Source organism: Melospiza georgiana, chromosome Z (genome assembly GCF_028018845.1).
Source record: "Melospiza georgiana isolate bMelGeo1 chromosome Z, bMelGeo1.pri, whole genome shotgun sequence".
NCBI lineage: Eukaryota > Metazoa > Chordata > Aves > Passeriformes > Passerellidae > Melospiza > Melospiza georgiana.
Genome location: NC_080465.1, coordinates 1,170,359 through 1,182,992, shown reverse-complemented (window position 1 = coordinate 1,182,992; position 12,634 = coordinate 1,170,359). Strand labels below are relative to the sequence as shown.

Here is a 12,634-nt window from a genome sequence, read left to right as displayed (position 1 = left end):
TAGAGGACAATCTCTGTAGGAAAAGAATGGTTTTGTGTCACCAATGAGTTATCTTGTCTCCTGAGCCCTCTGTCCATGACAGTAACAAAACAGTTTAGGGAGTTTATGCTATTAAAAAGCTTTTGTGAAGTACACACACCTCAACTTGACCATACATAATTTCAGCATTTAAAAACAACTGTTTACTTATAAAAGAGGATTTTAAAAGCCAGTATGACTTTTATCTTGGTTCTCTCACTGTACTTCAGTGATTGGCAGTTTCAACCCCAAAGTCTGTGTATTTTGTAAAACATACCTAATCTTTCTGTGCTTCTTTCTTCCATAAAGATCATAAAATATAGATCCTGTGCGTTACTTTTTTAGCTACCTGTGGGTTTTTTTCTTATTTGTATTTTTTGTTGTCAAGATCAAGCAGAGAAACATTCTTTGTGGGGAAAAGTGAGTAAAAAAGGAGCACCTGAAAAAACTCATCACCAAATCATATTCATATAAGCCAAATGTAATTATTGAAGGTGAAAAAGATAACCTGGCAAAAAGTAATATTTTTTTTAAAGGAAGGAAAAACTGTAGACATAAAAGATGCATGTGAACAAGCAGCCTAAATTCAAAGATTCATAGATTTAAAAGCTGGGAGGTACCAGTGTAATGACCCATTCTGATCCCATGCATGGCCCAGGCCAGGGAATTTCACCCAGTAATTAATTCTCTAATTGCCACAGTTTGTGTGTGAGTTAAGAGCACCTTTTTATAAAGGCAGGCAGCGCAGCACTTGGCATCTCCTGCAAAAATCTGCCCTGCTACCTAATTACCCTCACCATAATTAAGGAACATCGTATTTCTAATGCTTTAGAAGATATTATCTTTCATTCCTTCGCCAAAATTCTAACCAAAGCCATACTCTAAACTCCTCCCCCGTGGCTTTCTGTGGCTGGCGAGCACTTACTTTGCATCATTTCATGCTTTTAAGGAGAACAGATTTGAGTGCTCAGCTCTGTTTCTCCAGCTGTAAAACAACCCTAGCTATCTACCACTCTCTAATCATATTTACCTAGAGATTCCCCAATTCTGCCTACAAATTAAAACATCTGCGGAGCATCAAGGATTAAACTGCTGCTGCTAATGCAAGGATCTTTATGCCCCCCCTTCAGCAGTCTCCTCTGCGGCAACACCATAAAATCCACTGCAGGACGAGAAGAGCTGCATTAAAACAAGAACATTTGTCATAAAGATGATAAAGCAGATTGCAGAGCACTGTCGTGCCATAAATTCCAATTAGAAAATGCTCGAGAAAGGGGGAGCAGCGGGGAGAGAGGCCTGGCTGCCTGAGCAGCAATGGAATTTACCAAAAGTAGGAAAGCGTCTTACCTCAGATTTAGCAAATGGAAGAGGGGAAAAGTATTGCAAACTCTGAGAAAATAAAAGTCTGTCTAAACAAAGGGAAAAAATCTAAAAAACAACTAGCTAAAGAAATCACAAGTAATAACAAAAAGCATCCTAGGGTTCTTTATCAGCTATTAGTGGTCAAGGACCACCAACAAATGTAATTAAGCCTCACTTCTCAAAATAATTTTAACCTGTTTTTATTAAATTACTACTTTGGTGAGCATAAAAATCCTGGTTTTCTATCCTTTTGCAGTACATAAACATGCAGAAAGGCTATGAAAAAAAAAATTTGCTTCCTTGCAACACTTGAGATGGTAGCATCGAACTTCTTTTCCTGAAAAGTTTGTCTTTAAAATAATCCATGTAAGAAAACAGATGGAAACCACCAATACTGGAAGTAACTTTGGCAAATGTGAAGGGGGCTGGGGGGGGGGGGGTCTTTTTCGTTCACATTGCCAAAATTTCTTTAAAGTTTAAATAGACCACAATATAGTAACTGAAGGCAGTGTTACCATATAAATAAGCCATGTACAAATCACCACCATCCATCCTGTTAGAGAGGAACCCTTTAAAAAAAAAAAAAAAAAAAAAAAAAAAAAAAAAAGCGTGGAGTGACAGGAGAAGGGGGAACGGGTGCAGACTAGGAGAGGGCAGGGCTGGCTGGGATCTTGGCAATGAGGAATTGTTCCCTGGCAGGGTGGGCAGGCCCGGGCACAGGTGGAAGCACCCAAACTACAAAGCCCGGTTGGACATTGGAGCTTGGAGTCACCTGGGATGGTGGAAGGTGTCCCTGCCCGTAGGGGGCGGGGAGCGTAGAACCGGATGAGCTTTACGGCCCTTCCCAACATAAGCCACTTTGTTACTGTATTTTTTGTCCACTTAATGGGATCCATGAGCTCTACATTTAAACTGGTCCAGGGCTCCTCGTATAAAACGCAGTTCACCCTCAGCCCCCCCTCCCGCCATTTCCCGCCGCCCCCTCAGCCGCCACAAAATGTCGGCGGGGCCGAGCGCGACTCCCTTCCCCCCCCCCCCCCCAACGCAGAGCGCGCGCGGGGCTCGACCAATCGCAGGGTGCTGTTTGGCACCACGTGACCGCCAGGAACTACAACTCCCGTCATGCCCACGGCGCCCACTTCCTCCTTCCCGGTTCCGCTTCCGGCTCCCGTCGGCCGCGCCACCCCGAGGAAGGTCGCGCAGGGCGGACGAGTGGCTGCTGCCTCCTGTCCCTACCATGCTGTCCGCCGGTGTCCGCCGCTTCGCCACCTCCGCCATCCGCCGCAGCCATGTTGAGGAGGGACCTGGGAAGGTGGGCAGCAGCGTCCTGGCCCGCTGAAGGTCGCGGGGTGGGGGTTGGGGGCTGCCCTGCGCCTGGCTGTGGTGTGTGGGCTTTGGGGTGGCGCGGTGTTGCCGGTACCGGCACAGCAGCGCAGATCGTGTGGGGCCAGAACGCCCTTCCCTGCGGCGGTACAGATGATGAGCATTGCGGTATGAGGGGTAACAATGATACTGTAAACGCTTTCTGATGTACCTGGCCGGTTTTCTCAAGCCTTCGGTCTGAAGGGTTCATTTTACATGCATAACTGATACGAGAAAATTCTTCACGGTGAAGATAATGAAATACCAGAACACTTGCGGGCCGTAGGTGTGTATCCTCAGAGCTTTTATAATTGACCGCAGGAGACCTGCAGCGAAGCGGCCTCACCTTGGGCAGGTCGGGAAGGAGAAGAGAGGACGAGGTGACCTCCAGAGGTCACGCGCAGGCTGCAGTCATGGAGTGCTTGGGTGGGGAAGGACCTTAAAGATCGTTCTGTTCCACCCCTTGCCATGGGCAGGGGCATCTCCCGCCATCCCAGGCTGCTCCCAGCCAGCCCCAAGGTCCAGCTTGGCCTGGGACCCTGCCAGGGATCCGGGGCAGCCCCAGCCGCAGTGGGAACCTGGGCCAAGGCCGTAGCACCCTCGCAGGGAATCATTTCTTTACAGTACCCACCTGAAATATGTCCTCTTTGAGTTATAATCTGTTTCCTCTTGTCCTGCCAGTGTAATTCTCCGTGAAGAATCCATCTCCAAATTCCCTGTTGGTGCTTTTCAAATACAGGAAGGTTATTTATTACCTTAAATATTTTATTTCTTGCCTTGAAAAATATTGAAAATGCTTTGAAAGTGCCTAATTTTTTTTTTTTTTTATTCTGAGATTCTTACCACTTCCGGATGGGTTAGAAAGGATTTAATGCTTGGTTTGCATTAAGGCTAAAATTCTCTTATTTTTTCCCCTGCAGAACCTCCCATTCTCTGTGGACAACAAGTGGAAGCTGCTGGCCATGATGTGTGTCTTCTTTGGGAGTGGATTCGGCGCCCCTTTCTTCATAGTCAGACACCAGCTCCTGAAGAAATGAAGGGACCAGGCTGCAGCTGCGCCAGCTGGGTGAGTGCTTCTGCTGGATGTCCCAGCACGGTGGCGTTCAGGGAGCCTGTCCCGCTCAGGATCTCACAGTTCTGCAGTGCTGTGGCCTGCAGCTGGGACAGCGAGCAGGTGCAAGTCTGTGTGGCAGAGCTGAGGAGCTGTGGGGTGCCAGACCGAGCTCAGGGGAAAAACCACATCTCCTCGAGCCTCTATCAAAACAGTCTCACCACCTACATCATTCACAGGTTATTGTGCAGTTAAGGTGAAGTCATTAACGGGGATTAATTGGTGCTTGCTGGTGGGTCCTAATAAAGAAAGCGTCAGACTATGCAGCCGTGCCACTTCAGTTCGTTTTAGGGTGATTCCATTCTGGAAATAACTGCTATTGTCTGTAATATGAGAAACTAAGCATGTTTCAGGAGTTTCAGTGACCCAGGTGGTTCTTGACAGGAAATGACAGTCCTTACTGGAAGCTCAGAATTTGAACAAATTGTGCAATTCCTTTGCCAGATTGATGTTTATTCCACCTTCGACTGAGGAGAAAACCAAAATCAGCAGATTTGTGTTGAAGTTGGGCATTTAGAACGGGGGGTTTCATGCAAGCTGAGGCCTCTGATGCAAAACCAGACAGTGGATGAAACAAGGTCCTGAAATAAAGCCAAGTTCAAATTAAAATATGTTTATTACAAGGCTCTTAAGTTTCTTCAATTTCTTTTTCTTGCAGAGTTGAAGTCTTCTGCACAGCATTGTTCAATGGGGATATGGTAGCTGCAACCCCTGCTGGATGTCTCTAAATAAAATCTTACACCCCAAGGCCTTGGGCTGTGTGTTTTGTGAAACTCCTCAAGTGCTTTTGACAGCTGGTGTGTACTGAGAGCCCCTCCTAATTTCAGTGTATTGCCATTCAATTAAACACTTAATTGTCGTCATGAATAAGAACACAGAGTGGGGAAAATCACATTTCAGAACAGAGGGATTGGGCTGAACTTCTTTTACTGCTCAGAATAACGACCTGGGACAGTTGATAGCAGTGGGTATCCTGTCACCATAATCCATGCTGCAGAAATTTTAACTTTCCTTCTCTGTGGCTTTTCTTCCAGGCTCAGCAGTTCTGAGGAGCTGCTCTTCCCTGATCTCTGTGGCATCAGCTCTGAGCAGGGACTTGGGCTCTGCCCTAAAGGTTTTGTGAGGCTTCAGGCTCAGGGGGTGACATGGGCAAAAAAAAAATATTGGTAACATTCTGTAATTACCAAAACTGAACCTGCTGCAGATTTCCAGGTGTTTGGAAGGAACTGATGGCTTTCTGCTGGTTCTTTTCCATTGTGAACCTTTCCGGTTTGCTTTTTCCCCCCACTCAAACACCCTCCTGCTGCAGCACAGTGCATTTAATGTGGCTTGGAATATCAGAATCTGCAAAGTGAACAGTTCACAAAATTTTGTTTTCTTGGCTAGTTTCTGATCCAACTCCCTCAGCAGAAGTACGGGGGAGTTGTAACGCAGTGCTTGTAGCAGAACAGCTCCTGGGTGCCACATTTCTGTGTTCAGGGGTGAGTCTAAAGTGCTGATGACTGTTCCCCCTTGTTCCAGAATCCCTGATTGTCAGATTTCATAATGCTATTTCTCTAAAATAGCTACTTTCATTTATAAAGCCATCTTTTACAACTTATTTTAAACTTCTCTCTCAACAATATCTTACCGTATAGTATTCCTAAGTCAACATTTCTTATCTTTACATACAAATACGTGCTATATAAGCCTTCTGTCAAACTTTCAAAATTCTCTACAAATCCATTTCCCACTCCTGATGTGTTTGCAAGGAGCACACATCGCCTCTGAGGGTTCACCCTGTGGGAGAAGCCAACCAGTTCCTTCACTGTGCTTCAAAGAAGGTGAATTTTTTAATTGCACCCTCTTCTCTTGTGGCTTTCAAAGATACTCTTGAGCACAGGGTGTTTAAACTTGGAGCAGTTGTGCTTGTGGTGTGATAGCACTCTCATTTTGAGAGAAAACGTGGTACAGTTTTGTAGCCTTCCTTCACTAAGCAGTTAATTCAAGGTTCCTTGAGTGTAGGAAGTTGTTAATTTGTATTTTTGATAAAACACCTGCACACTGTGAGCTGGAAATTGAGGACTCGTGTTCTCCACTTGTGGCAAACTGTTCCTCCTGCTGTAATTAGTCCCTTTAGAACTGGGTTGTTCCCTTACTTGAGGTGCTCGGGCAGTTTTCAGCAGTGTTTGAGCCCCAACAATTACCAAGTCCGTAAGTTCCCTGCCTGGCTTAAGTAATTGGTTCCCTTAGGATCCCAGAAGTTTTCACTCCCGCAGCAGAAATGTGTTAATAGATCTGTGCTGCTCTTTCTGTTAATGCAAAACTGCATTCTACCCAAGGGCGTTTTTCACTCGTAGCTTATCTGTGATTTCGTCGCTGCTCAGTAAAGCAAAGTCTGAAATGAGTTATTTTGGGTGGAGAATACAGGTTGTCGTTGAGGGAGATGTGGCTCCTGCCATTAGTACCAGGTGTTTGACTGTGTTTCAATTTCACAGAGGCCCAACTCCAGATGGCATTTTTTTCTTTGCTCTTATGAGAAGATCACTGCGTTCAGCCAACATATCCTCACCATACTTATGTAATTATTTGTTTATTAATTTAGCTACCCAATTTTTTTCCATTTACTCCCCAAATTTACCTTGGTCCTAATTTTCTGTAGTTTACCCATTCCATGGTTTATTGTTTTAAGCCCTCCTAGTCCATTGTTTCTTTACTGACTGCTGAAGAGATGAGCCAGAGAAAATCAGATTTTTTTTTTTTTCCTCACCTCATTTTCTCATTTTGCAACAACTTCTCTAAACACATTCCCACCACAGATCCTAGCATGGAAATACCCAGCCCTCAGTGATTCTAGAGACAGACGTGTCACTACAAATATATATTAATTAACTGATATTTAATGGTATTAAGAAAGATGGTTCAGATTCATTACAGCCCACCAGCTGCAGAATTAAGTTGTGCAAAAACGTAACAGTGTGCCCCATCACACTCAGATATATGATAGTCTGTGTACCCAGTGAATTATTTATTTTAAAATAGCCTTTTGGGTTCCCTTTAGGGCACCTTGACTTGGTAGAAGATAAATCAGTTGAGAATAGGAAAAAAGCAATATGTAAGTGGTGCTCCTCTGGCATTAAAATTGTATGAAGGAAAAAAGTCAGTGGTTAAAGGACCTCTGGGAAATAACACATCTGTGTGAATGATTGTATTTTTTGCTTGCCAGATGCCAATTTAAAGGAAAATCATTAATGATCCCTGATTTCTTCCCAACTTCCCTGTTATAATTTTCACCTTCATGTTTTCTGTTTTGGCACAAACTCAAAACCTCTGTTTTGCTTTCAGAGAGCTTCATAGCTTACCATTTTAATTATGTCAGGTACAGTCTTCAAGCAGTTTCTGAATTAAATCTGAGCAGATGTGAATTAGATGTCCTTATGCTTCAATGTTTTGGATGTTTTCAGTTTGTGGATCTTCTTTTCTTACTCTGGAACACTCCTTATTCCAGAGGGACAAGTCTGGAAGGGCTTGGGTTTAATTACATTGAATGGGATATTTTGATTAGGTGAAAATTAATACATTCTTTTTCAAATCAAATTATTCTAGAATTTCTGCTCAGCAATTAATTTAACAGTGTATCCCTTTCATATCCACTCTTCACAAAGCAATGGGAATTTGATTTTTCTTTTTTTTTCCTCCCCAGAGAACAGAAATTTCAATTCTTGTTCAGTTGTGCTTTGAAGCATCTGGTATTAATCCGTGTTGGAAATGAGATACTGGCTTGGATGAGCCCCACTTGTGAATTATTGTGGGCAAGCCTTGCATAATTGATCTAAGTACAACAAAAGCCTGGACCAAGTTTTTCTTCCTTTAAATTGTGATCCCTTTACAGAGGTGCTGCCCTGTGCAGCAGCTGAGAGTGTGAGTTACTTATAAAAATTGCTTAAAAGATCTTTTTACTGCTAATTAAATAACAGGGGAAAAATTCAAAATATTTTCTAATATAACTTGCCAGGCACTCTTTTCTTGTTTCTTTCTAGCCTGAGATTTTTATTTCTGTCTGAACATGAAACAGTTTAGAGGCTTATAAACAATTAGGGTTGGAGGATGAAAATATGAAAGTAGAACTTAGTATTGCATGGGCTAGCACGCACATTCAAACTATTTTTATCCTTTAAATGTAAAGATCATCTATACATTGCAATTCATACTTTGGTTGACTTTTCAGTGCAGAAACATCAATGGTTTGGGCTTTATTTTAATTAAATAGAATTAGTAAGTAGAAAGAAGGGAAGGGAAGGGGAAAAAATATTGCTGCCTCCATGAAAAAGAAAGTAGTTGTTCTCAATTCCATGATCAAGAAAATAAAGTTATATAAAGGTCAAACAATACACCCAATAGGGGATATCAGAGCTGGGACAAAATATCCAGCGCTGTAAAAATATTCCTGCCTGTTGCCACCTCAGTGGAGTTCATCAAACAGCTATGAGAATCTTCTTGTAACGGTAATTTTAATGTGTGAAAATACACATTAGGATAGAAATAGGGAAAAACAGTCTCTGGGTTGCTTAATTGGAAGTTGGAATGTGTATCAGAGGAGCAGAATAACACAGTGATTTATTGGTAAAAGTGTCGTAATTACACCTTCAATTATCACCAAAAAGAAAAAAGTTGAGAAATAAGGAGGAATGGTGCAAGTTTAGGGTACATGTTACTGTAAAAAACCACTTTGGAGTAGCACAGAGTGGCTTATGGCAGGTCAAGAGGGAAAGACAATGACTGAGGGACCCTCTGTGGTGCAATTAATCACAGTTTCAATTAAAACATAAACGTGGGCTCTGCCCCTGCCCTCTCCATGGGCTCTCCAGAGGCCCAGCTCCTGTTTGCCCTGCTTGCACAGGGAAGATAAATGTTAGTTGCTCTCTGGGATGATATGCTCAGTAAGTTTGACTTGAATTCAAATGAGTTTAAAATAATACTATTTGCTGGAATTAATGTGATCCACTGTTCCATTTTCTCCTTTGGTATTCCATGAATAACATTAAGTTCTTTTCTGTGGTTGCGCCACCTTTTCCCATTAGCTATGTAGAGCGTGCAGCTCTTTGAAAAATGTCACTGTATAAATAGTGTTGCTGGGAACCTCACTAAGGCACAGCAGCCAGCAACAAAATGTGGAAATGTACCTTGCTGGGGAAAAATAAAAAAAAAAAACAGTGTATGTGAAAATGTGTATAAATGTGTATAAAAATTCTGATGAGTGACGGAAGGACGGAGATGAAAGGGAAGAGTGTGGTCTGTGGTTTTGTTTGTTTTTTTGTAAAATTTTGGTTGCGCCATTAAAATTCATAATTCTCAAGAGTTCTTTAGACTTAGTTTAACAAAAAAAAAAAAAAAAACACAAAAAAACCCCACAAAGCTCTGCAAATCTGGATTAAATATAGTTTTGTAAATCCAAACATAATCCAAAAGCAGCGTGTGGGCACCTGACAGCCTACCTGCAGTACGGCTGAAGGTGTGACTTCAAAGTTACCTAAATTTCATTTAATTCTCAGTTTGATGCTGCTTTGAAGTTAAAGCAACATAGCAGCAGTTCAATTGGAATTTGCCTCTGAAATCAAACTATGTAAAACAATTTGCCAGCTACTCTCATCCTAAGTAGGTCAGCAAAACCCAAGCGAGTAAGACTTTAGGTAAGTCTAAGTTAGGTTTAAGTTCATTCCAGTTATTTTTCCCGCTATGTAGGCAACCCCAGGAGTGGGAAATGCAAAGCCCAGAAAGCCAAGTGGAGCATCAGCGCCAGGAAAGGACCAAGGACAAGGACAGGGCTCAGACGCCCACGTTTTCATGGGATGTTGGGTGCCATAACTTTGCCTTACAGAGAGCCCATAAAATTGATAGCCTAATTTCACGTGAGAGAAGACTGGACTTCCAGCACTTGCTCAATAGCATGTTTATACAATTGTACATAATTGTATAATATTACAATTGTATATAATTATATATATATAATATATACAATTGTATATATTTTATATATATATATAATTGTAATAATTATATACAATTGTATATAATTATTATGTTTTGTTTACTAGTACGCCAACTGAGGATCATTCTTGTTGGATTATGTTCTTTTCTGACTTAGAGATGGGGTAACTGAGACGTGTTTTAAAACTTTTAGTCCATTTTCAGTCTCATGCAAAGGGTGAGACAATACAGATGTTAGAATACACACTATTACAATAAGTCAACTATTTCTTAATTACAGTGCACTAAAAGTACATTTCTTGGCCTATCAGCTTTTGCCACACTAGACTGCAATTGCTTTAAGAGTAATTATCTAAAATTACCTCTTGTGAGTCTTAATGTAATGAATATTTCATAATTTTGTTTCTCCAAAATATTCTAGTATTTTTGTAGGATCATCCTTTGAAACTTGTTTCTATTTCCATTTTTCTTTCAACAATGTCAGTACTATTCTGTAACATTTCTAAATTAACATTTCTTATCTCAAATATATATACCACACAGATACACACTACGTGAACATTCTGTTCCAGTTTTGAGAATTTCCCACAGACCCATTTCCCACAACTCCCTCCCAGTAAAACACCACCACCACCACCACCCCTCCTGTGCCATAAACAATCCCTGAAAAGTGGAACAGCAGCTCAGACTGCGTGGATTAGAGCAACGCCCCTGGGGAGCCACCACAGATCGCCCAAAACTGATCCTGGGCCTCTCGCATCCATTTGATCCAAACAGCTCACCTGGATGGAAGGTGACCACACTCACCTCTCCTTTCTCCAGCTCAATTTAGACACCATCCAGCAGCCGCGCGAGCACCCTTCAAGTCAGGTCATGCAGGAGAGGAAATAACCACAGGTTCTGCTTTGGAAAACGGCATTATTGCCAGAGACGCGCTCTAAGAGGTGTTTCCTGAAATTGCAGGAGAGGAAAAACACAGTATGTAATCAGGGACTGGGAACGGTCGTTTATTAAAAGCCCCTAGCAATTTTCGTGTGAGATTGCTAAATGAAACCTTTGTTCTCCCTGAGGAATCAATGACCTTTGAAAAATTAGTGACCAAACAGAAATAGAAGGCGATTCAAGGTAAGTCTATTGACAAAAGAGGAAAAGGAATCAAGGGTTCAAACTGTCTCGATGGAAGTGAAATAGTGGAGGGTGCTGCTGGGTGAGAGGTACCAAGTGAAGGTTAAAATGTCTCACATCTGCCACAAGTCACAGTTAAGAAAATCTGCCCACCTGAGGGTGTTTGCCCACCTGCCAAGTGCATAAAATTAGGGAGGAAAACCTAAATTCTCCCAAATATTTCCCCTCACTAGTTTGAGTTGTGCCAGGTGGGGTCAGAGGTTCAGGGGTTTAAAGTCCAAACACACACATGAGAGGGAGAACAGGTTTTGGTAGCTGTGTGCCAAAAAAAAAAAAAAAAAAAAAAAAAAAAAAAGGATATTGTTTCATTTTCCTGAAGAAACATAAATCAGGACTCTCATCTGCACTTTAAATGCTGCGTTACCTGCTCCTGAATTAAGCCTTCTATAATTGCGGAAGGGTTTTAAAAATGAAGCATCAGCCATGGATCTCCTTATTCTGGTTCTGTATTTCCTGCAGCATTTATGACCCCAGGCATGCAGTTCTGAGTATCCAATCTCAAGTGATTCAGACAGAACAATTTTTTTAGGCAAAGTATTCCAAGCCAGAATTTTGTGAACACCAGATCAGTGGCAGATTTTGGGAAGTCATACTCCCAAAATGTAGAAGTCTTTAAACTAAAATTAATTTAGGAAAAAACAGCCCATACACTAAAGAAATATATGTTGTTGTTTACCCTTCATCCCAAACACTCTCTTTCTCAAAAATTTGCATTTTGTCACTTGCCACTCTGTAAAACTACGGTTTCTCAATTTCTAGCTGTTAACACCCTGTGAATCTTCAACACGGGTTCTATCAGTGCTTATACCTATTAATTAAATTCAAGTAATTTAAATTAGTTAAATACCTATTTGACAATCCCATTCAGCTGCTAATACTTAAAAATTTTCCAGTCTTTTTGTAAAATGCAGAAGTAATTCAGAAGGCAATGCACCATCTGTCCTCATAATATCTCTGTTAGTTTTGCAGGTTATCAAAAATTCAGTGCTCCCTCCCTCCCTCTCCTTCATAACCTTCTCCATGTTTTCTCTCACAGTCAGTTTCTTTTTATCATAAAAAGATTGTAAGTTTAGAAAGCATTCAAAACCCCAAAAAGAGCCAAAGGTCTATGGTTCTGTAAGGGTTGTGTGGTTTTAAGGCAGGAAGGATGGCACTGCTGATGTGACACAAAGCAGACATTTACAACAGACCTTCAGGTTTTCCTTGTCGAGTCTTTACAGACGATGTAAATATATTTGTATCACTTAGAATACGGATATACTTTTTTCAAAAAAAATTGAGAAGTCCTAGCAAAAGGTTATGTGGGGTATGTTTTGACAGGGAAGCCATAAAATAGCAGTTGGATATAGTAAAAGCCTATCCAATTAAGAAATTCTTTTGAATATCAAATAACCTGAAAAACTTACATAGATATGGTAAAAAAGGCAAAACTGTGGGGGAAAAATCAGCTTTTTGTCCCACCATTTTATTTAGCTTTATGTGATGCAGCTTTTACTAGGTATTGGTTTACATCCATTTTTTATGTCTATGTATGATGGTGTGCAGGTAAAAATTAATAAATATGTAAATGCTTGGAGTTCCTTTCTGTTCAAGTGGAAAATAATATTTGTTGCCTGGGAATGAATATGC

The 12,634-nt window shown here is 41.4% G+C and overlaps 1 protein-coding gene and 1 non-coding gene across 2 annotated transcripts; both read left to right on the top strand.

The window, feature by feature from the left end:
* Window positions 1–2,534: 2,534 nt before the first annotated feature.
* On the top strand, window positions 2,535–4,600 carry LOC131095634 (cytochrome c oxidase subunit 7C, mitochondrial). The gene is made up of 3 exons (XM_058043624.1): window positions 2,535–2,692; window positions 3,663–3,808; window positions 4,512–4,600. The coding sequence occupies exons 1-2, from the start codon at window positions 2,618–2,620 to the stop codon at window positions 3,777–3,779; spliced, it is 192 nt and encodes a 63-aa protein (XP_057899607.1). The 5' UTR covers window positions 2,535–2,617; the 3' UTR covers window positions 3,780–3,808; window positions 4,512–4,600.
* Window positions 2,851–2,913, top strand: LOC131096307 (small nucleolar RNA Z39). Its single transcript, XR_009115982.1, has one exon. It is a non-coding gene; the product is annotated as a small nucleolar RNA Z39 (small nucleolar RNA).
* Window positions 4,601–12,634: the final 8,034 nt, after the last annotated feature.